At 53.0% G+C, this 22438-nt stretch overlaps 1 protein-coding gene across 1 annotated transcript; it reads left to right on the top strand.

Annotated features, from left to right (window-relative positions):
* The first annotated feature begins 814 nt into the window (after nt 1-814).
* MCM5 (minichromosome maintenance complex component 5) lies at nt 815-22073 on the top strand. Its single transcript, XM_035271206.3, has 17 exons — nt 815-881; nt 1097-1271; nt 4119-4245; nt 4326-4454; nt 5813-5985; nt 6267-6422; nt 8318-8484; nt 10633-10804; nt 12087-12198; nt 13991-14134; nt 14498-14563; nt 14972-15148; nt 16082-16194; nt 18310-18438; nt 19668-19810; nt 20826-20953; nt 21725-22073. Exons 2-17 carry the CDS (start codon nt 1105-1107, stop codon nt 21824-21826), a joined length of 2205 nt encoding a protein of 734 aa, XP_035127097.1. The 5' UTR covers nt 815-881; nt 1097-1104; the 3' UTR covers nt 21827-22073.
* Nucleotides 22074-22438: the final 365 nt, after the last annotated feature.

Genomic DNA, 22438 nt, shown 5'->3' on the forward strand with positions numbered 1-22438 from the left:
CCGCGCGGGAATCGCCCTGTCTCGCCACTCGCTGGAGGACAGGGATCCTCAGAGCCTCAGGCCAGAGGACCGGTCCCAACACAGACAAGCGGGTGCTCCTCAGGGCACGGTCTCCCACGGCGCGATGGGCACCTGGACCCAATACTTTCTGAACTTTCTAGTTTTTTTCTCCCTATGGCTATGAAAAGGGTCACTTTTTTAAAGAAGGCTTAAGAAAAGCACGCAGGCCGGGCCCGGTGATTCACACCAGTAATCCCAGTGCTTTGGGATGCGAAGGCGGGAGAGTCACTTGAGAGAAGGGGTTTGAGACCTGGGCAAGATGGTGAGACTCCGTCCTGACAAAATATCAGAAGAAAATCACGCACGCCTGGGGTCCCAGCTACACGCGAGGCTGAGACGGAAGGATCGTTTGAGTCCAAGAGGTCGAGGCTACAGTGAGCCGTGATCGCGCCACTGCATCCATCCTTGGCGACAGAGCGAGAGCATGCTTTAGGAAAAAAAAAAATTAGAAACGAAAAAAAAAGCGTATAAAGGCGCTATCCGCCAGCTCACCCCTCCGCCATCTTTGCGCCCGCCCTGTCCTGCGCCGCCGCTTCTTTCCCAGTCATAAGTTTCGCGCCAAATTGTTCCACACTCAAAATGGAGCCCGGAAGGAGGCGAGGTCTTGCGCCTTGCAGCCAATCATCTTCGGCAGCCTATCCGAGAGGCGGGGCGGGAGGGGGCACAGAACGGTCCAATCGCTGGCCGCGCGGCTCCGGCGAACCAATAGGAGCGCAGCGGCAGCGGCGTCCGAACACCGCCTCTAGATTTTCCCGCGAAAGTCGGCGACTGAAGGTGGAGGTTCTTGTTTCTCCTGGTTTGTCAAGTGCGGGAAACCAGAGGTGAGGCCAGTGGGATTGGGGACTGGGGGCCACTAGGCACCTGCATTTCGGGGCGTAGTTGGAGTGGGACAGGGGTTTTTCGGGAACTGGGGTTGGAGTCCGGTAGGGCAGCCGGGCTCCCCTGGCTCCGGACTCAGGGCGGGGACCCAGGGGTCGGAGGAGAGGGGGTGCCAGGCGCTGCCCTAGCCTGTTCTGGTCGTTTGTTCCCATGCCAGGCGCAGTCATGTCGGGATTCGACGATCCTGGCATTTTCTACAGTGACAGCTTCGGGGGGGACGCCGCGGCCGACGAGGGGCAGGCCCGCAAATCGCAGCTGCAGAGGCGCTTCAAGGAGTTCCTGCGGCAGTACCGAGTGGGCACCGACCGTACGGGCTTCACCTTCAAATACAGGTACGACCTGCAGGACTGAGGCGGCTTCTGCGGGTCGGGGGCTCGCAGTTCCAGTGTGGCCACACACGCCAAAGCCCCCGTCCTGCTAGAGTCCTGGACAGAGCACAGATGGGCCCAGACAGGGGAAGGAACCGGTCCTGGGTCACAGGGCTCATCCCGGTGGCCTCACCGCTTGGTATAAGGCTTTGTGTATTTTTTGTTTTTAATTTTTTAAAGACGGGGTTTCACCATGTTGGTCAGGCTGGTCTTGAACTCCCGACTCAGGTGATCCACCCGCCTTGGCCTCCAAAGTGCTTGGATTACAGGCGTGGGCCACCACGCCCGGCCCTTTTATTTTTATTTTTTTTGAGACCCAGCCTCTCTGTTGCCCAGGCTGGAGTGCAGTAGAGGGATCTCTGCTTACTGCGACCTCCGCCTCCCTGGTTCAAGCGTGCCTCAGCCTCCTGAGTAGCTGGGACTACAGGCATCTGCCACCATGCCAGGCCAGTTTTTTGTAATTTTAGTAGAGATGGGGTTTAGCCATGTTGGTGAGGCTGGTCTTGAACTCCTGACCTCAAGTGAATCAGCCGCCCCAGTCTCCCAAAGTGCTGGAATTACAGGCATGTGCCACTATGCCTGGGCTGCTTTGTGTATTTTTTATATATCTGGAGTTAACTTCTGGGTGAGTCACCTGTTGAGTGGGCCACCGTCAACCCAGCTAGCGCCACTTGGACCCTTTGGTTCTTTATCCAGATCTTGTTCCTGTTCATCTGCTTTCTTTCATCCTTCCGTGTCCTGTCTGAGACCTTGTGAACTCAAGTTCCCTGTAGGTGTAAAAGGTGGAGGTGGCAGTTAGGATTCACTTCACTCATTCATTTATTCATACCAGTCTTGACCTTCATTGATTGAGCACCTGCTGCCTGCCAGACTCTGTTCTGGGTGCTGGGCTGCAGCGCTGAAGCTGGACCACGCTCCTGCTTCTAGTGTATTGTATGACCTGTGACATCATGAGAATTTTCATAGGCCCCGCTTCTATCCCCGAGACGTTAAAATGCAGAGAACATGAGGTTGCAGACTTAGCACTGGGCCCAAGCAATTACTGGCTGAGTGATTTCCAGATGTCATCGTCTCTGGGCCTCACCAGGCCAGAAATATGTAAAGCCATTCCGGCTTTCACTTACTCATGCAGCAGCTGATGTTGACCACCTGTGTGCCAGGCACTGAGATACAAAGATGAAAAGACTTCTTGCCCTAGAGTAGCTCGTGAATTGTGAAGACAGAAAGATGACTTCTATGGTGATCATTTCCTCTGCAGAGGAAGGTTCCAGGGGCTGAAGTTGGAGGTGACGTTTGAGCTAAGGGAAGAGTTGCAGGTGTAGAAAGCATTCTGTCTAGGTAGGAGCAATTGCTTGTGTAGAGGTGTGGGGCGTCCTCATAGCAAGGGCTTTCAGTGCCAGCCTGGCCATTTGATTGGCTCCTGGACATAAGAGAGATGGGGATCAGGCCTGTGATACTGTGAGGATGGGGAGCCGCCTGTGCATTGGTCAGTGGTCTCCACATGTGTTCTTGGAACAGTATGCTCATGGATGCTCTGCTAAGCATCTAGGTTAGATGCAGCAGCCCATGCCTGTAATTCTAGCACCTTTGGGACGCTGCTGCCAGTGGATTTTTGGAGCCTTCAAGACCTGGCTGGGCAACATAGTGAAACCCGGCCCCTCTCTATAGATAGATAGATAGATAGATAGATAGATAGATAGATAGATAGATAGATAGATAGATAGATAGATTTTTTTGACACAGAGTCTTGCTCTGTCACTAGGCTGGAGTGCAGTTGCTCACCTCCGCCTTCCAGGTTCAAGCGATTCTCCTGCCTCTCCTGGGCCTTCCAAAGTGTTGGGATTACAGGCGTGAGCCACCGCGCCTGGCCACCTGGTCTCTATTTAAAAAAAAACAGGCTGACTAGAGGTTCATAAGACAGATGTGGTTTCTGCTGCTTTAGCACCTCCAAGTTTTATTTGTTGTGTGTGTGCTTTTTTTTTTTTTTAATTGAGATGGAGTCCTGCTCTGTTGCCCAAGCTTGAGTGCAGTGATCTCAGTTCGCTGCAACCTCCGCCTCCCAAGTTCAAGTGATTCTCCTGCCTCAGTTCCCCAAGCAGCTGGGATTATAGGCGCCTGCCACCACACCCAGCTAGGTTTTTTTTGTATTTTTAGTAGAGATAGAGTTTCTCCATGTTGGTGAGAATGGTACCTTTTTGTTTTTTGTTTTTTTGACACAGAGTCTTGCTCTGTCGCCCAGGCTGGAGTGCACTGGTAAGATCTCTGCTCACTGCAGTTTCCACCTGTAGGGTTCAGGCAGTTCTCATGCCTCAATAGCTGGGACTACAGGTATATGCTACCATGCCCAGCATTTTTGTGTTTTTAGTAGAGGCACACTTTTGCCATGTTGGCTAGGGTGGTGTCGAAGTGCTGGGATCACAGGCGTGAGCCACCGCGCCTGGCCCCAGGTTTGAAGTGTGTTCTCTGTCTCCAAGACTCAGTTAAAGGCTCTGAGGGGGTCCTTCAGTGACAGAGCTGGGTTGCTGTTTTGTGCACACTGGCCTGAGTGTTGGAACATCCTTTGACTGTCTTGTGGGTCCCTTCCATGGAGCTTTAGGGCACTCCTGTGCCAGCAGTGAGTAGCCTCTGCAGGGTTAAATAATGGGATGACCTGGAATTAGATGTGTGTTTGAGAAGAGGAATGGTGAGGTCGTGGTGGCTGTAGTGTGGGTAGATTCAGAGTGCAGGCACACCTCAGCCAAAAAATTTTTTGTTGTTGGTTTCCTCTTCTCTGCACCCTTCCTGCCCCACCTTGCCACGTGCCCACTCCAGGGATGAACTCAAGCGGCATTACAACCTCGGCGAGTACTGGATTGAGGTGGAGATGGAGGATCTGGCCAGCTTTGATGAAGACCTGGCCGACTACTTGTACAAGCAGCCAGCCGAGCACCTGCAGCTGGTGAGTGGGACCCCCCCTCTGAGCTCCCCAGGGCTGCTCTGCCCCAGTTACTAACAGCTTATGCCCTTCCCTTTCTCTAGCTGGAGGAAGCTGCCAAGGAGGTGGCCGATGAGGTCACCCGGCCCCGGCCTGCTGGTGAGGAGGTGCTCCAGGACATCCAGGTCATGCTGAAGTCGGACGCCAGCCCTTCCAGCATTCGTAGCCTGAAGGTGAGTCCACTGAGAAGCCAGTTGGAGGGTGGCAGTGGCTGCTGCGTGGTGCAGAGGGCTTTGGATACAGGCAGACCTGAGGGCTAGCTGTGTGACCTTGAACCAGGCACTTGACCTTTCTGAACCCATCTCTTCCTGGCGACAAAAGGAACTTTTCTTGTTTTTTTGCTTTTCATTTTAAAAAATTACGCAAAAGCAGAGAATAGTATAATGAACCCCATACAGCTTCACCTAGATTTAATAATTAACATTTTGCGTTGTTTGCTATTTTGTCCTTTTTATTTTTTGCTAAAGAATAAAGTAAGTTCACACATGGTGGCTCATGCCTCTAATCTTAGCACTTTGGGAGGCTGAGGCAGGAAGATTACTTGAGGCCAGGATTTTGAGACCCTGGCTCTACTAAAGAAAAAGAAGTTCGATACATCATATAATTTCATCTGAAATGATTTTGCCATGTATCTCTAAAAGAAGAAGAATCTTTGTTTTTTTGAGATGGAGTCTTGCTCTGTCACCCAGGCTGAAGTGCAGTGACCCTATCTCAGCTAACTGCAACCTCCACCTCCTGGGTTCAAGTGATTCTCCTGCCTCAGCCTCCTGAGTAGCTGGGATTACAGGCATGTGCCACCACACACAGCTAAATTTTGTACTTTTAGTAGAGACAGGGTTTTACCATGTTGGCCAGGCTGGTCTCAAACTCCTGACCTCAGGTGACCTGCCTGCCTTGGCCTCCGAAAGTGGTGGGATTACAGGTGTAAGCCATCGTACCTGGTCTTTGAAGAAACTTTATTCTTTTTGTGTAATGTACAGCAAAAACGCAATCATGTGAAGAATCATTTTTTAAAGCAGAGCTACAGTAACATCACACTTAAAAGTTAATAGTATTGCCTTATTGTCCAGTGTGGGAATAGGAAAACTGAGGCTCAAAGAGAAGTGACTGAGAGAGAAGGCCCCGTAGCAGGTTTTGACGGAGCTTGAACATGGGCCGCTGTTTGTTCTCTGTGTAGTATTCTGCAGGCCTGTGGATGTTGCCATCAGAGCTACGGTTCAGGTCTCTCTCCTGGCACCTGCCACTTTGTAGTGAAATGTGCTTTGTGTATCTCTTGCCCCCTCCCGCATTGTGCTGCAAGGTCCTTAAAAGCAAGACCTGTGCCTGAGGCTCCTCTGAACCCCCGGGTCCATGTAGCCTGGCATTGGGTTGATGCTCTGGAAGCAGATTTTGAGCCAAACAGAAGAGCTGTGCCCCTCCCTGCAGCTCTGTGCCCACCTCCTCCAGGCCCCTGCCCAGGACATTTACTGGCACATCTCAGGTATGTCCTGGCTCCCCTTAACCAGCAAGCCTCCCGATGGCTCTGTTACAGTCAGACATGATGTCACATCTGGTGAAGATCCCTGGCATCATCATTGCAGCCTCGGCGGTCCGTGCCAAGGCCACCCGCATCTCTATCCAGTGCCGCAGCTGCCGAAACACCCTCACCAACATTGCCATGCGCCCTGGCCTGGAGGGCTATGCCCTGCCCAGGAAGTGCAACACGTGAGTGTGTGGCCAAAAGGGACTGTGGGAGGTGACCCGAGTGGAGATCAGAAAGATGAGAACAAGCAGCATCGCCTGCAGCTGCTTCTAGAGACCCACTGGGTCTAATCCAGTGCTAGGTCCGTCAGAGTTGCCTTCCTTTAGGGCTTATCTCCAGCTTTTCCAGGAGACTCCATAAATGGCGGCTGGCAACATCTCTTTGCTGACTCCTGGGATGAATGAGCCCTGCCTTTGGATTCTCAAGGTAGCTTTGGTGACTCTTTTCCCTTAACCCTGTACAGAGATCAGGCTGGGCGCCCCAAGTGCCCACTGGACCCATACTTCATCATGCCCGACAAATGCAAATGCGTGGACTTCCAGACCCTGAAGCTGCAGGAGCTGCCTGATGCAGTCCCCCACGGTGAGATGCCCAGACACATGCAGCTGTACTGCGACAGGTGAGGCAGACGGGCCGGGAGGTGGGCGTCCATGAGGGTGGGTGTCCCAGCTATGGCCCTAACCTGAGTGTTGGGAGTGGGTCATCTGGAACAGGGTGAGTGGGGTGGAGAACGTGGCCAGTTGCAGAGCACTTGCTCTGTGCCTACTGCTTCCATAAGTTCCTCTCATCTTTCCATGATCTGCAGGGGCGCGTCAACCACATTTTGCAGATGAGGAAATGTAATTTGGAGAGGGTAAATGATTTCCTGTGGTGGACAGCCGTGCTTTCGGCCTATGTCTGTTGCTTTTCAAAGTCTATGTTCTTTTGTGATCAGAGGCCCAAGATGCACAGCTAGATAACCGATAATTGGGAAAGCCTCTTCCCAGCTTGACACCCTACCTCCTATTCCAGGCTTCCTGTTAAGATTCTGCTGAACAGCCATGGTGGCCTATGCCTATAATCCTGGCACTTGGAGAGGCTGAGACAGGAGGATTGCTTGAGGCCAGGAATTCAAGACGAGCCTGGGCAACACAGTGAGGCCCTGTATCTAAAAAAAAATTTTTTTTTCCAATTAGCTGGGTGTTGGGGAAGATGCTTATAGTCTCAGCTACTTGGGAGGCTGAAGTGGGAGAATCACTTGAGCCCAGGAGGTTGAGGTTGCAGTGAGCTGAGATCGCACCATTGCACTACAGCGTGGGCAACAGAGGGGGACCCTGTCTCAAAAAGGAAGAAAAAAGATTGTATGGAAGGGGAGAGGGTTTGGAGCCACGGCCTGGGTCCAGACCTCTCATGGTAAGCTGGGTGGAAGGTTTTGAGGTCTTTGATTAGGGTTCTGACCCGGGCTTGCATATCCTGAAATTGTCTGTTCTGAGGAGAGCGGATCCATAGCTTCTGTTGACTTCATTAGTGGCAATAGAGTGTGTAGGAGGCAGGCTCGTGCTCTCTTGGGCAAGTTCTGTGACTTCGTCCTGCTTCAGTTTTCTCATCAGTAAAATGGGGATATGGACACTGCTTAATCTCTCAGAGGGCTGCTTGAAAATGCATATCAAGTGTTTAGCACCATTCCTTCATGCACATTATGTACTCAGGATGTACGATTTTTCCAAGCAGTTCATGAATCCTGAAAACTTACAAAGTGGGTATGGGAAGAGGGGAGTTGGAGGCTCATGGAAAATTAACAGTGATGGTGATGGTCTTTTCTGGAGCTGTGACACCTGATGGTATAAAGCTCTTCTGTGTCTGCTGCCTCACCTGACTCCACAACAGCAGAGGCGGGTCACTTTATCATCCCCCTAGGCTCAGAGACGTGCAGTGACTTCTTTGAGGTCACACAGCTACTAAGCGTCCCTCCGCCCCACACTGGCTCTGACTGAGGGACTTGGAGACTCCCCTATTTCAACATCTCATTTTAAAAAGAGGAAATGAAAAGCCAGAGGCAAAACAAGTTCACAGAGCCATGAAGAGGCAAAAAGCAGGGGTGGCCCATCGAGGAGGCTGGAGGGCATGAGGAGGAAGTCCTGCTCTGAGAGGCTAAAGGGGGCCACACAGCAAGCCTGACAGCAGACACATGGAGCTGGGGCTTTTGGAGGGCTCTGTGGGCTGCCACTAAGCTTCCTTCTAAACCAGCGTAAAAGTGAGTTACCGAGTTCAGTGAGACTCAGTTTACCACCTGCCTTTCTGTTTGGCTGTCACTGTTGGCAACTCCATCCTCCAAGCAGCTGAGCATGGGCTGGTGTTGAGGGGGAGAGAGGCCATTCTCTGGGCCCCACGGGGATGGAGCCAACTCAGCATGTGGTGGTGCCTGTGGCAAAAATGCTGAGGTGGCCCCTGAGTGTCGTGGGGATGGGTGGGATCAGAGACTTGCTGTCCCAGTCAGAATCTCACCTTTTCTCCTTTCTCCTATCCTCATCTCAGGTACCTGTGTGACAAGGTTGTCCCTGGGAACAGGGTTACCATCATGGGCATCTACTCCATCAAGAAGTTTGGCCTGACCTCCAGCAGGGGCCGTGACAGGGTGGGCGTGGGCATCCGAAGTTCCTATATCCGTGTCCTGGGCATCCAGGTGGACACAGATGGCTCTGGTGAGTTGGCTTTGGGGTCCTGGCTCAGCCCTGCCAAAAGGCTGTGCTTGCACACTTCTGGTAGCAGGCAGCTCATTACTTCATGAGGCAGCTCAGGATGTCCTTGTGTTGCTCTTGTCACTAGAATGTTCATTTTTATGTTAAGTGATCCTTGGAACTTCCACATGTTGGTTCTAGCTGTGGCTCCTGGGCTGAAGGTGTCTGCCTACGTGCAGGATTAAGGCAGAAGGACTCAGGTCAAATCACTGGGGAATAACTGAATGTCACATCTTCACATCTGTGCCAGTGGTTGCAAGAGAAGTGAAATGTGGGGTTCCAGGCAGGAGGTGTCTAGCGCTTAGTTGGAGAAATAAGAAAACTATGAGACCCCTGGGGACATGTGGGTAAAGTGGCAGCAGATGTGAGCCATGCAATTCCAAGGAGGTGCTAAAGGAGGTCAGAGGAGGAGGAGGTGTGGGCTGGGCTTTGGGGAAGGCTTTCTGGAAGGAGGGGAATCTGAGCTGGGCTTTGAAGAGTGGTGGGCACGGAAGAATTTCCAGGCAGGAGGGGATGGGAGGAGCAAATCAAGACCCCAGCCTGGGCAAGGTGCTGAGTGGCTGGAGGGCGAATGGGAGTCCAGGGGATGAGGGATCAGGCCGTGTAAGAGGCTTTGAGTGCCCAGATGTGAAGCTCCTACTTACATCTGAGGGCCTCTTTGAGGGTTTTCAGGTTTGTTTTGGCCCTCTGGCTGCAGTGAATTGATTTGGAGGGGTGGCTTCCCCAGGGCTCAGTCCGTGGCCCACACTTACACAAACTACCTAGATTATTACAACTTTAAAACCACTGATGGGCAAGTAGCTCTCACATTTCCATTTCCAGCCTGGGCATCTCCCCATGTTCCAGTTTAATAACTACCCGCTGACTTGCTGTGTTCACTTAGACATTGAAAGGCACCTGAAACTTTACATGGCTGAAGCTAAGCTCCCCTTTCCCCACGCTCAGACCCATCTCCACCCCTTCAGTTGTTCAGACAGAAACCCCCAAGTCATCCTTGATGCCCTTTTCTCTCATCCCCCTCATCTAATCAGTCAGCAACTCTGGCCGGCTCCACCTTCAAAATGTGTCCAGGATCTGACCACTTCTCACACTCCCTGCCTGCTCTGAGCCCTCGTCGGCCCTCCCTGGGTCACCCTGACCACTTCTCACCCTCCGCACCTGCTCTGAGCCCTCGTTGGCCCTCCCTGGGTCACCCTGACCACTTCTCACCCTCCGCACCTGCTCTGAGCCCTCGTCGGACCTCCCTGGGTCACCCTGACCACTTCTCACCCTCCACACCTGCTCTGAGCCCTCGTCGGCCCTCCCTGGATCACCCTGACCACTTCTCACCCTCCACACCTGCTCTGAGCCCTCGTCGGCCCTCCCTGGGTCACCCTGACCACTTCTCACCCTCCACACCTGCTCTGAGCCCTTGTCGGCCCTCCCTGGGTCACCCTGACCACTTCTCACCCTCCACGCCTGCTCTGAGCCCTTGTTGGCCCTCCCTGGATCACCCTGACCACTTCTCACCCTCCGCGCCTGCTCTGAGCCCTCGTCGGCCCTCCCTGGGTCACCCTGACCACTTCTCACCCTCTGCGCCTGTTCTGAGCCCTTGTTGGCCCTCCCTGGATCACCCTGACAACTTCTCGCCCTCCACACCTGCTCTGAGCCCTCGTCGGCCCTCCCTGGGTCACCCTGACCACTTCTCACCCTCCGCACCTGCTCTGAGCCCTCGTCGGCCCTCCCTGGGTCTCCCTGGATCACTGTTAGTCCTCCCCAGTGTCCATCTCCACCTTGCCCCTACCCTCTCTGTTCCGCAGCAGCCAGTGAGCGATGCTGTCATGACCAATATGCTAGATCACTCCTCGGCTAAAAGGGGAGACTTTCCAGTGGTTTCCAAGGTCCCATGCCATCTGGCCCTTGGTTTCCTCAGAACAACCTGCCTACTTCCCCTCACTCTCTGGAACGCACCAGGCTCATGCTTGATGGCTTGAGAGCTGGGCTCTCTTAGACAGGTTGTGTTGTCCTGGCCCTAAGGACTCTGCCCTCTGAGAGGTCCCTGAGCTGGTCCCAGGACGGGCAGTGGGCTGGAGGAGGTGCCCTTGCACTCATGTGCTTGCTTTGTCTACCCAGGCCGCAGCTTTGCTGGGGCCGTGAGCCCGCAGGAGGAGGAGGAGTTCCGTCGTCTGGCCGCCCTCCCCAATGTCTATGAGGTCATCTCCAAGAGCATCGCCCCCTCCATCTTTGGGGGCACGGATATGAAGAAGGCCATTGCCTGCCTGCTCTTTGGGGGATCCCGAAAGAGGTAGGGGGCCTGAGTTCCCTTGGGTTTGGGGGCGGGGGCCGGTGACGGGGTACACAGTAGCACAATGAGTAGATAATCAGGAGTGGGTACTCTTTTTTGTGTTTCCTGGGCCCCTAGTCTGCCAGGCACCTTTGCCAGCCCCCAGGCTTGTCATCAGCTGGCTGGGGGGTGATCTCTGTATCTGTTACAGCGATGCCCTGACTCTGGTCGGGGGGTGGACTGGGGACCTGGCAAGTGCAGTGGGAGAGCACTGAGCTTGGTCATGCAGGTCTCAGCTCCTCTGCATATTGACTGTGCAACCTGGAGTGAGAGTCACTTTTTTTGAACCCAAGTTTCCAGTGAATGCAATAGTTAAAAATCTGACTTTTTTTTTTTTGAGATGGCATCTTGCTCTGTTGCCCAGGCCAGAGTGCAGTGGCGCGATCTCGGCTCACTGCAACCTCTGCCTCCCAGGTTCAAGTGATCCTCCTGCCTCAACCCCTCTCTAGTAGCTGGGATTACAGGCATGCACCACCATGCCTGGCCAAATTTTGTATTTTCAGTAGAGATGGGGTTTCGCCATGGTGGCCAGGCTGCTCTCAAACTCCTGACATCAGGTGATCCACCCGCCTCGGCCTCCCAAAGTGCTGGGCTTACAGGCGTGAGCCACCACGCCCGTTGAAGAACCTGACTCATTTTGTCCTTTTGAAACTAAAATAATAGAGTTATAGACATTAGCAGTGATATTACTGGCAGTTATCATTCACTGTGTTCTTCCTTATGCACAGGCATTCTTCTAAGTGCTTTATGTATCTGAAGCCCAGTCAGTCCTCAGTAACCTGTTGAGAACGCAGCTATTGTGCCCATTTTATAGGGAATTGAGGCAGAGAGAGCTAAAGGGACTTGCTCCCCAGCACATGGAGGGGAGCCCGGAGCCTGCCGTCATGGCACTTGTTCTGCCGTACCATGCACAGCCCAAGGGCAGCTCCCTATCTTTTTTCCAGCTGGGAGGAACGTTATTCAGATGCTGGATGTGCCTAAGCATAGCCGTAAGAGCCATTTCCTTTAACCCTTCTCTCCTGGGAGGCAAGCTCTGTCCTCATTGCTAGGCAAGACCTACCATGGTTTGGGAGCTGCAGAGCTGGGTAGGAACATGGGTTTCAGGCCACAGCCCCTACCTTGTGAACTCTGAGGCCCATGATAGTTGGGGGAATCAACTGCCAGCCCACCAATCTGGTGACTCGATGTCACATGCAATGCCCTCATAGGTTCTCACCTTGCCCATCTCCCCTTCCTTCCCCAGGCTCCCTGATGGACTTACTCGCCGAGGAGACATCAACCTGCTGATGCTAGGGGACCCTGGGACAGCCAAGTCCCAGCTTCTGAAGTTTGTGGAGAAGTGTTCTCCCATTGGGGTGAGTGGCCTTGGCTTGCAGGGAGGAAGGCTACAGGGCAGGGCCTCTGGGTCCCCAGGACACCTGTGGTGGGCTGGCTCACCCAGAATCTCTTCCTCGTTTCTCTTGGCTGTGGTCAGGATAGCCGAGGAGATGGGAGGAAGAAAGGAGCCAACAGGTGTATGTAGGTTTGGGGCAGGAGTGAGTACGCTGGACTGAGAGGATGGGGTTTGGGTCTCAGCCTGGCCAGTAATTGGCTGTGGGCTGTCAGTAAGTCACCCGATCTCCCCGAGCATCAGTTTATTCATTTGCTGAATAATGACATTGTTATCAATAATAGCTCAAATCAGCCTGTGCACGGTGGTTCATGCCTGTAATACCAGCACTTTGGGAGGCCGAGGTAGGCAGATTGCTTGAGCTCAGGAGTTTGAGACCAGCCTGGGCAACAACGTGAAACTCTGTCACCCAAAATACAAAATAATTAGCCAGGTGTGGTGGTGTGCACCTGTGGTCCCAGCTACTTGTGAGGCTGAGGTGGAAGGATCACTTAAGCCCAGGACGGGGAGGTTGCAGTGAGCCACGATTGTGCCACTGCACTCCAGCCTGGGTGACAGAGTGAGACCCTATTTCGGAAAGTAATAATAATCGCTAAAATGAAGGGCCAGGCACTGCTTGAAGTCCCTTGCATGCATTTACTTAGTCCTCACCTCAACTCTGTGGTAGGTACTATTATCCCTGTCTTATGGGTGAGGGAACTTGGGTACAGAATGGGTAAGTGTCTTGCCCAAGGTCTCACTGCTGGTAAGCGCTAGAGCACGATGTGATTGAACCCAAGTGTCTGATGACTTGGGTCTTCTGCTGCATTGGTGAATGGGTCTGTGGGGATCAGAGCCAGAGAGGGTCTGGCTTATCCGTGTGTCGGGTTGTACAGGGCAAGATGGTGGTCTCTGGATAGATAGGAAGTGTGCCAAGTTTACCACACTGGCACTGTCCAGTGGAAATATGTGAGCTGCAAATGCGGCCCGTGTATGTCTTCTTAGATAGCCACATTAAGAAAGTAAAAAGTAGCTGGGCGTGGTGGTGTGCTTGCCTGCAGTCCCAGCTACTTGGGAGGCTGAGGTGGGAGGATCACTTGAGCCCAGGAGTTTGAGACCAGCTTGGGCAATATAGCCAAGACCCTGTTTCAATTTAAAAGGAAGAAGGGGAAAGAAAAAAGTAAAAACAGGTGGAGTTAATTCTCATAATAAATTACGTTTAACTCGATATATCTAAAATCTCATTTCAGTACGTTGATATGTAGATTATTGAGATACTTTACATTCTTATGAGCCCTGAGTCTTTGAAATCGTGAGTGTTTTGCACTTAAGGACATTTCAGTTAGGACATCTCGGCCCCCAGTTTCAGGGGCCTAATGGCAGTATGTGGCGTGCAGGTCTGTATAGAGACGACAAGGGTCCCATGATGGGGGCAGTCTTTTCCTGGGAGTCAGGAGTCCTCATCATAGCCCTGAGGCTGACTCCTCTTCTCTGGGCCTCAGTTTGCTCATCTGTGAACCAGGCCCCACAGGACTGTATCACAGCGCTGTGGTGGGGCTCAGGTGACTCATGGATGTGATGCCCTAAGCAGGGAGGAACATCTGGGTACACCGAGGCCCAAGGCAGCCTCCCTTTCCAGAGGGAGAAGCACTATTCTGTACCCTGCAGCCAGCTATGATGTGTGTCCTTGGACAAATCACAACCTCAGTGGGTCTTTGATTTACTGGGGCCAAAGCATGGAGTTGTTATTGAGCGCTGACACCTCCCCACTACCCCAGGTTTACACGTCTGGGAAAGGGAGCAGTGCAGCCGGACTGACAGCCTCGGTGATGAGGGACCCTTCGTCCCGGAATTTCATCATGGAAGGTGGAGCCATGGTCCTGGCTGATGGTGGGGTCGTCTGTATTGATGAGTTTGACAAGGTGAGTTTGATGAGGTGGGTAGTAGCCAAAAGGGGGTGGCACCAGGGTATGTGACCTCATGTGCTCAGCCAGCATAAATCACCTCTGACTTGGGAGACATGTTTTCAATCCCTGGGCCTGTCGCTCTAGGTTAATGGTGGGAAGTTGCTTAACCTCTGAAGCCTCAGTTTCCATATCCGAAAGTGTGGAGAAGATAGGCAAGCCCACACTGTGCTTACCATGATTAGAGGTGACCTGGTCGCTGCCATTGGCCTTGCATGGAGCTGGTATTCAGGAGTTGGGGCTGCTGTTAGTTTTCCTGCTGCCACAGCTCCCTGCTTCCTCACTTCAGTAAGTCTGATGACATTTCTCTCCTCCACTTAGATGCGAGAAGACGACCGTGTGGCAATCCATGAAGCCATGGAGCAGCAGACCATCTCTATTGCCAAGGTGAGTAGCCTCCGTGGAGAGCGCCCCCAGCAGCAGCCTGGCCCAGCCATCCTCAGGCTACCCTGATTGGCTTTGGCTGGGACCAAGTTCTCGTTGCCCATGCCTAGAATCCTAGAACGGGGTGTGTGTGTAAGTGTATGTAAGAAGGCATCTCCCAGGTTCTCTTTGCCTAGGCCTAGAATTGTGTGTGTGTGTGTGTGTGTGTGTGTGTTGCTCAGGCCTAGAATCACGTGTGCGTGTGTGGGGGAGTATGAGTATGTATTGCCTAGGCCTAGAATTGTGTTTATGCGCGTGCACACGCATGCATAACTGTGTGTGTGTGTGTTGTGTGTCCGTGTGTAAGAAAGAAAGCATCTCCCAGGGCTCTTTGCCATCTCCTCCCCCTTCTCATCCTCTGTCACCTCTTAGGCTGGGATCACCACCACCCTGAACTCTCGCTGCTCCGTCCTGGCTGCTGCCAACTCAGTGTTTGGCCGCTGGGATGAGACGAAGGGGGAGGACAACATTGACTTCATGCCTACCATCTTGTCGCGCTTCGATATGATCTTCATTGTCAAGGATGAGCACAATGAGGAGAGGGATGTGGTGCGTCCAGGGCCAGGGCTGAGGGCCATGGGGCCTGGCTCCAGGCGGGCTTGTGATTGTGTGGAAGGAAAACGGAGAACAAGGGCCTTGGCTGGTGAAGTCCTAGCTGTCAGGCTGTGAGGTTGGGGAGCATGTCAGAGAGTATTTGTTGGGGACTGCAGAGGATTGAAGTAGGGGTCTGGAGTCCTGTGGCCTGGCTCTGCCTCTGCTGTGAGTGATAAACTGTGTGACTGGGGCTAAATCAGTTTCTCCATAAGGGCCTCAGTCCCTTATATGTGAAACAGAGGAGTTGACATTGGGTTATAAGTAATAGAACCTCAGTTCTGGTTAGTAAATTTTTCAATGAACAGAATAGAGTGGTTTATAGAATTGAGAAGTCCAGCAGCTTAAGGCCCAGGTATATCTGGATTCTCACACAACTGTCTCTGCCTTTCTGCTCTGCTTCCCTTGGTGGAATCTTTGTACTTGGGCAGCTGTTCCTTTTGTGGTGGCAAAGACAAAATAAGATTTTGTCTCATTAGCTTATAGCTTGATAGCCCCCAGGAAAGAGACACCCCTTTTCTAGTGCTTCTAGCAAAAGTCCCAGATAGACTCCTGTTGGTATGGGTAGATCAAATGTCCATCCTTGAAGCAGATACACGCCCCAAGTAGGGGTGGACAGGCTGAACCCCACCCCTTTATGGACCAGGGCAGAGGAGCAAGGAGCATTAAATTCTCTCTAAAGGAGAATCCAGACACTGTCGTCAGAATGAGGGTCTGGTGCTGAGCAAACGGGATGAGCATGCCTGATACCTCAGCACCCTTTCTGGATCTGTGTTGCTAGGGTCCCATGAGCTTTTTCTGCCTGTTCTACCTCAGTGTTGGGACCTAGGCTTGGGAGGGCCTGTGGGATGACCCTGTGTCCCCTCTTCCCCCTTGCCCCCTCTCCCCCAGATGCTGGCCAAGCATGTCATTACTCTGCACGTAAGTGCACTGACACAGACACAGGCCGTGGAGGGCGAGATCGACCTGGCCAAGCTGAAGAAGTTTATTGCCTACTGCCGAGCGTGAGTCCTGGATGCAGGCCCATGGGGGTGAGGTTGCCCAGCTTCCCTGGGTGGGAGAGAACCCAGTCCCCTGATCCTGCACCTCCTCATGCTCTACTGAAGCTGTTCTGTTCCCTTCTCACCTTGCACAGCTCACTGGCTCTTGGCTTCAGTTTTCCCATCTTCACACCAAGGAGGTGGGATTTAGATGGTCTTGAAGTTCTCCTCAAGTTTGACATGCAGGGAGGCAGTGAAGTGTGGACATGGTGGATATGGGCTCTGGGTCATACCTGCCCTCACTGTATGACTCTGGGCAAGTTGGTTGGCCTCTCTGAGCCTTGATTTCCCCAGGCTGATGTTTCCTAGGATTTTTGTAAGGATTACATAAGATGATCAGTAAGTGCTTGGCATCGCCCTGCTCTAGGTAACTAAATACTCAGTGAATGGTAGCTGCAACTTTATTGTTCTCCCAGATTTTCAGTAATAATAATGACATACATAGTACTGGCCTGGTACAGTGGCTCACGCCTATAATCCCAGCACTTTGGGAGGCTGAGGTGGGTGGATCACTTGAGGTCAGGAGTTTGAGACCAGCCTGCCCAACATGGGGAAACCCCATGTCTACTAAAAATACAAAAATTAGTTGGGTGTGGTGGTGGACACCTATAGTCCTAGCTACTTTGGAGGCTGAGGCAGGAGAATTGCTTGAACCCAGGAGGCAGAGGTTGCAGTGAGCTGAGATCATGCCATTGGGCAACAGAGCAGACTTTGTCTCAAAAAAATATGTGTATGTGTGTATATGTACACACACACACTACTTTCTTTGTTCTAGGCATTATTCTGAATATTATTCAGTACCTTTTTTTTTTTTTTTTTTTAAAGATGGGGTTTCACCATGTTGGTCAGGCTGGTCTTGAACTCCTGACCTCAGGTGATCCGCCCGCCTTGGCCTCCAAAGTGCTTGGATTACAGGCGTGAGCCACCACGCCCGGCCTTATTCAGTACTTTCTATATGAATTAATTGTAACCTTCCCCAAAACCTACCAGGCTAGGTGTGCTATTATTCCCTTTATGGATGGGGAAGCGGAGGCAAAGGAAGTTAAGTAACTTGTCCAAAGTCACGTGTCAGAGGTAGTGGAGCCAGGAAGTGAACCCAGTTGCCTGCCTCCAGAGGCTATGCTCTTAACCACAGTACTTAGATTCTTGTCATACAGCACCTTGATGGTCTTTTGAAGGAGCTAACACCCAGGGGTCGAGGGCACTCTGAGTTCACTGCTGGTGGGGGGCTGGTGGGTCCCTGATTCAGTACCTCTGCTGGGGTGAGTGTGGACAGTTCCTGGGTCTTCATCCAAGTCTGAGCTCTGTAGAGCCCAGTCTTGAGAGGCTTGGGCCCACAGCTGTGAGTCAGGGAGCCCTGGATTCTAATCTTACCTCTGCACTAAGTCCCCAGGTGGGCTTGGGGAGTGCCCTCCCTCCCTTTGGGCCTCAGTCTCCACATCCTTAGGATGGTTGAGCTAAGGCTTTCCGTACATCAGTGATTGTCAGTTGGCCGGTGGGCTGGAGGGGAGGGGATGGGATGGGGTAGATGCTGATCAGATTTCCCCACACTTCCCCTCCCAGGAGAGTCTGAGGTGCTCCCAGCCCTTGGACTGCAATCACTGCCAAGCCTCCTGTGGGTATCATCAGCTTGTCCTGTCTTCAGATGTGTTGGGGTGGAGGAATTTGAGACTGTGCCACTCAGTGGTCCTTCATGCTGCTGTGATTGTGCCATTGTTAATTACATGTGTGGGGACAATGCCGTTGTTAATTACAGTATGGGGAATGTTGTGGCAAGACACCACACAATGTCCAACAGTGGGGAAGGGGCGGTTTTCGCCTTGCAGATGTGGCCAGGCTTTTCTTCACCTGTTTTCTAACAGGCATCTGTATTTCTCTCCAGTATTGATCTTTGTGGCAGCTGCACAGAGCCAGATTTCCCTTATATCTCTTCCGATGGTTGCCCCCGCTCCCCGGCCCATGTGCATGGGCAGCTGTGTTGTGGTGCCTGTCTGTAAGCTGGCAGAGGGCTGGGGGAAAGGATAGGTGCCCTCAGAGTCCCTCCTGGCCTCACACTAGCCACTCCCCACTGTCCTGTAGGAGATGCGGCCCCCGGCTGTCAGCAGAGGCCGCAGAGAAGCTGAAGAACCGCTACATCATCATGCGGAGCGGGGCCCGTCAGCACGAGAGGGACAGTGACCGCCGCTCCAGCATCCCCATCACTGTGCGGTGAGCAGGCGGGCAGGGTTGGGCCAGGGCAAATGGGCCTTGCTTTACAAAGCAGGGTGTGCCCAGCAACCAGGGGCAGTGGTCCCTACTTTTCACCTGGCACAGGCCCGTAGTAGCTCTGGGCAGCAGGAGTCCCTTTGGAGCATAAGCTGTGACCTCCTTGATCTCATTGATGATCCGTATTTCTTGGTTTAAGGCTGGGCAAACCTGGACCGCTCTTGTCTGAATTTGAACTGGCTTCTCCCATTGTAGGAAGCCTGAGGGAAGGACCCAGGCCTGGGAGTCAAGAGACTTGGGTCCTAGCTTCTAGCCCACTGTGTGACTGTGGGGAAGTTACATTTCTTCTCTGGCCTGTGTTGTTAGCTTCTAACTCTGTGAATTGCTGACTTCATAGTCAGTGCAGCGGGTAAGAGCCGGAATTTACCGGTTGTGAATCCTGCCTCCAGCACTGACTGGTTGGAAATGGATTTGGCTCTATGTAATGGTAAATCCAAATCAAGTAGCTTCAAGAAATGGGAAGCTGATTTCTGTCTTCTGTAGCACTGTCTGGAGGAAGATGGTATGGGACTGGTGTGAGGACTCCTCAAGCTCCCCCTTACTCTTAGTCCACGACGGCTGCTGGAACTTCAGCCATCACCTCCAGGCAACAGGAGAGGAAAGAAAAGAGGGCTTCCCTTTTTAAGGACACTTGATGAAATTCCCATACAATGCTTGGACTTACTGGCCACAGTTTGGTCACACAAATACAACCTGGTACAAAAGATGCCTGGGATGTGTCTTAGTGGATTGCTGTGAGCCAGACTAAAAATTAGGGTTCCAAGCTAGGTGCACTGGCCTGCGCTTATAATCTTAGCACTTAGGGAGGATGAGGCAGGAGGATTGCTTGAGGCCAGGAGTTTGAGACCAGCCTGGGCAACATAGCGAGGCTCCTATTTCTAGAAAAAGTAAGTAATTAGCCAGGCATGGTGGTGTGTATCTGCAGACCCAGCTACTCAGGTGGCTGAGGCAGAAGGATCACTGGAGCCCAGGAGTTCGAGGCTGCAGTCAGCTATGATCGTGCCACTATACTCCAGCCTGGACAAAGAGCAAGACCTTGTCTCAAAAAAAAAAAAAAAAAAAAAAAAATCACAGTCTTACCACTTTGGGCAAGTACCTCCTGGTAATGGGATGGCCAGGGAGGAAGGGAGTAGTGGGCGGAGGCCACTCTGAGCATGCTGTTGCCCCCACAGGCAGCTGGAGGCCATTGTGCGAATCGCTGAAGCCCTCAGCAAGATGAAGCTGCAGCCCTTCGCCACAGAGGCAGATGTGGAGGAGGCCCTGCGGCTCTTCCAAGTGTCCACGTTGGATGCTGCCTTGTCCGGTACCCTGTCAGGTGAGCAGGTGTAGGGACATGGTCTCAGTGGATCTAGGTTCCCTGGCTTGGAGATCTGTGGGCAGGGCTCTGGCACTCTGGGGGACTGCAGTATGTGTGTTACTTCTGCGAGTTTGCCGAGGAGGGGATGCCAGGGGAGGAGCTGCATGAAATAGAATATGTGGCTCCTGGGGGAGGAGCTGCTCAGGTGGAGGCAGCTCAAGTGTCAGTTTCCCCAGGAGGGAGCAGGTTTGGTGCATTTGAGTGGGGAAGCACTGGGTGAAGAATGAGGTGAGTAGGGGCTGTTCGTCTTGTTCCCCTTGGCGAAGACTCTGCCTCTGCCCTGGAGACGCTTCCTGAGACATTTGCTAGTGGAGGCTTCCGGGATGCTGTAGGCACAGAGGGCAGGGGTGATCTGGAGTGGTGATAATTTGAGTTGGGTCTTGAAGGCTGTGTAGGAGTTTGCCTCACAGACTCCACTCTCAGTGGCTCCTTGACCATGAGCCCACCATCTCCGTAGCTGGAGCACCAAGGCCTCTGCAGCAGTAATTGGAAGTCAGGAGCCTCCTGGTTGCTGAGGGCTCCTCAGGGCACCTCGTAGGTGCGTCCAGGGCAGCCAGCCCTCCCTCGTGGGTCACTGACAGGCCCCTTCCAGCTCGCTGTCTCTCATCTACTCCAGCAACAAAAGTTGTGCTATGGCTTCTAGAGACCCACAGGACCTGGTCCCTAGTGACACTCTGGCCACATCTCTGTTGCGCTGGGCCTCGGGCTGCTTTTTGAATGAGACAGGTGTGTTCCTACCTCTGTGCCTTTGTGCTCGGGCTGGAGTATCCCCAGATGTGTGCCATATCCTGTCTCCTGTCAGGCCTGTATCTTGCCAGCACACTAGGTGCCCTTTTCTGGTGCATTCTTCAGGGCTTGGCTCAGGCTATTCTTCCTTGGGCTAGAGGCTGTCTCTCTCCAAGAATTCCCATTGTGGGCACACTGGGGTCCCAGCACCTCTGACCCCAGCTGCCTCACTTCTCAACGCTCACAGGGGTGGAGGGCTTCACCAGCCAGGAGGACCAGGAGATGCTGAGCCGCATCGAGAAGCAGCTCAAGCGCCGCTTTGCCATTGGCTCCCAGGTGTCTGAGCACAGCATCATCAAGGACTTCACCAAGCAGGTGAGCCTGCCGTGGAGTTGGGGTGCGAGCCTGCATGGGGTGCAGGGGTTCTGCTGGTTCCCACCCACGCAGCACCCGTGTCTTACGCAGCAGACAGGCCCTGAATGGGGGTAGGATGGACCTTTCTCAGACCTTTTCTAGCCAACATTCCTTCCCTAGGGATGTCTTCATCAGGAGCGGGGGAGGGGAGGAGAGAGGTGGTTGGGATCTGGTGGAACCCCACACAGGCTCCCTGCAGCCTTTCCCATCTGTTCATTGCCCTGTTGCCTGGCATTTCATGGAGTGGGAAGGGGCAGAGCCACTAGCTCACTGAGGAGGGTGCTGTTGGCCCCATAGAGAGGAGGTGGGATTTTCCAGATGCTCTGGAGAACCTGTCACCTTTAAACTCTCAGGAGCAATCCTAGTTTCCCGTCTCTGCTCTCTTTCTTGAATATAATCTCATTTGGATTCAGGGCGGTTATATGTAATGGGTGGTATCGTGCCTATTCTATAGGTGAGCAGACTGAGACTTAGAGAGAGGTTTAGAGCTTCAGGTCTAGAGTCTGATGGACTTAAGTCCCAGCTCTACCACTTAATTGCTGTGACCTTGAGCAGGTGGCTTAGCCTCTGTGTGCCTCAGTGTCTGGTTTACAGTAGACACTTGGGAAGTGTGTGCCTTTCTTTATGTCAAAGGAGCCTGGTATAAAGTTCACTGTGAGCCTGGGGATTTCTGAGCTCTGTTGGGGTCCCCTCAGGCAGCATGCACCTTCATCCAGCCATGTGTTCCCACAGAAATACCCGGAACATGCCATCCTCAAGGTGCTGCAGCTCATGCTGCGGCGGGGCGAGATCCAGCATCGCATGCAGCGCAAAGTTCTCTACCGCCTCAAGTGAGTTGCGGCCTCACTGGACTCGTGGACTTGCCCACGCCTCAGGCCCCTCCTGCCACTGTCTGCCATTGAGAATGCTGCTTTGTTCTCTGCCACCCCACTGCTGTCCTCGAACTTCCCACGCACCCTCCTTTCTGCCCCAGAGGGAGGAGCCGTGGTGTCCTGCCGCCTCTGGGTCACTGCCTCCAGCACAGTTCTGAGACGTGTGCTTTTGGCATCTGTTAATAATAAAGCCACAGTGTGTTCGGGTATCTGTGGGTTTCCTGAAGCCTCCATCAGGAGGTTTCCTGTCACCTCCGTCGTGCCTCATGGCAGGGTAAGTGTGGGGGAACAGGGTCTGGAGCCAGGCAGACCTGGGTGTCTGTCTTGGATCTGCCACTAAGACTTCTGGGCAAGTCACATGACTTTAGTGCTCTGTTTCTGAATCTGTTTAATGGGGCTCATAAAGCCAGTCCCTTGATGCTGGGAATCCAATGAGATCCAGGGAGTGGGGAACTGCTTCGCAAAGTGTGTGAGTTTGATCCGACTCACCTGTTCCCCAGCAACTTATTGGGGGGCAGAGAGGGGAAGCGGCAGTCAGACTGCATGAATTCGTTGAACCTCTCCGTGTCTTAGT

Source organism: Callithrix jacchus, chromosome 1 (assembly GCF_049354715.1).
Source record: "Callithrix jacchus isolate 240 chromosome 1, calJac240_pri, whole genome shotgun sequence".
NCBI lineage: Eukaryota > Metazoa > Chordata > Mammalia > Primates > Cebidae > Callithrix > Callithrix jacchus.

Excerpts from the sequence above, each read along its gene's own strand:
- MCM5 (XM_035271206.3), top strand. The coding sequence starts at position 1,105 with ATGTCGGGATTCGACGATCCTGGCATTTTCTACAGTGACAGCTTCGGG. Across the intron at positions 8,485-10,632 it reads GGTGGACACAGATGGCTCTG|GCCGCAGCTTTGCTGGGGCC; the intron begins GTGAGTTGGCTT and ends TTGTCTACCCAG. Across the intron at positions 20,954-21,724 it reads TCAAGGACTTCACCAAGCAG|AAATACCCGGAACATGCCAT; the intron begins GTGAGCCTGCCG and ends GTGTTCCCACAG.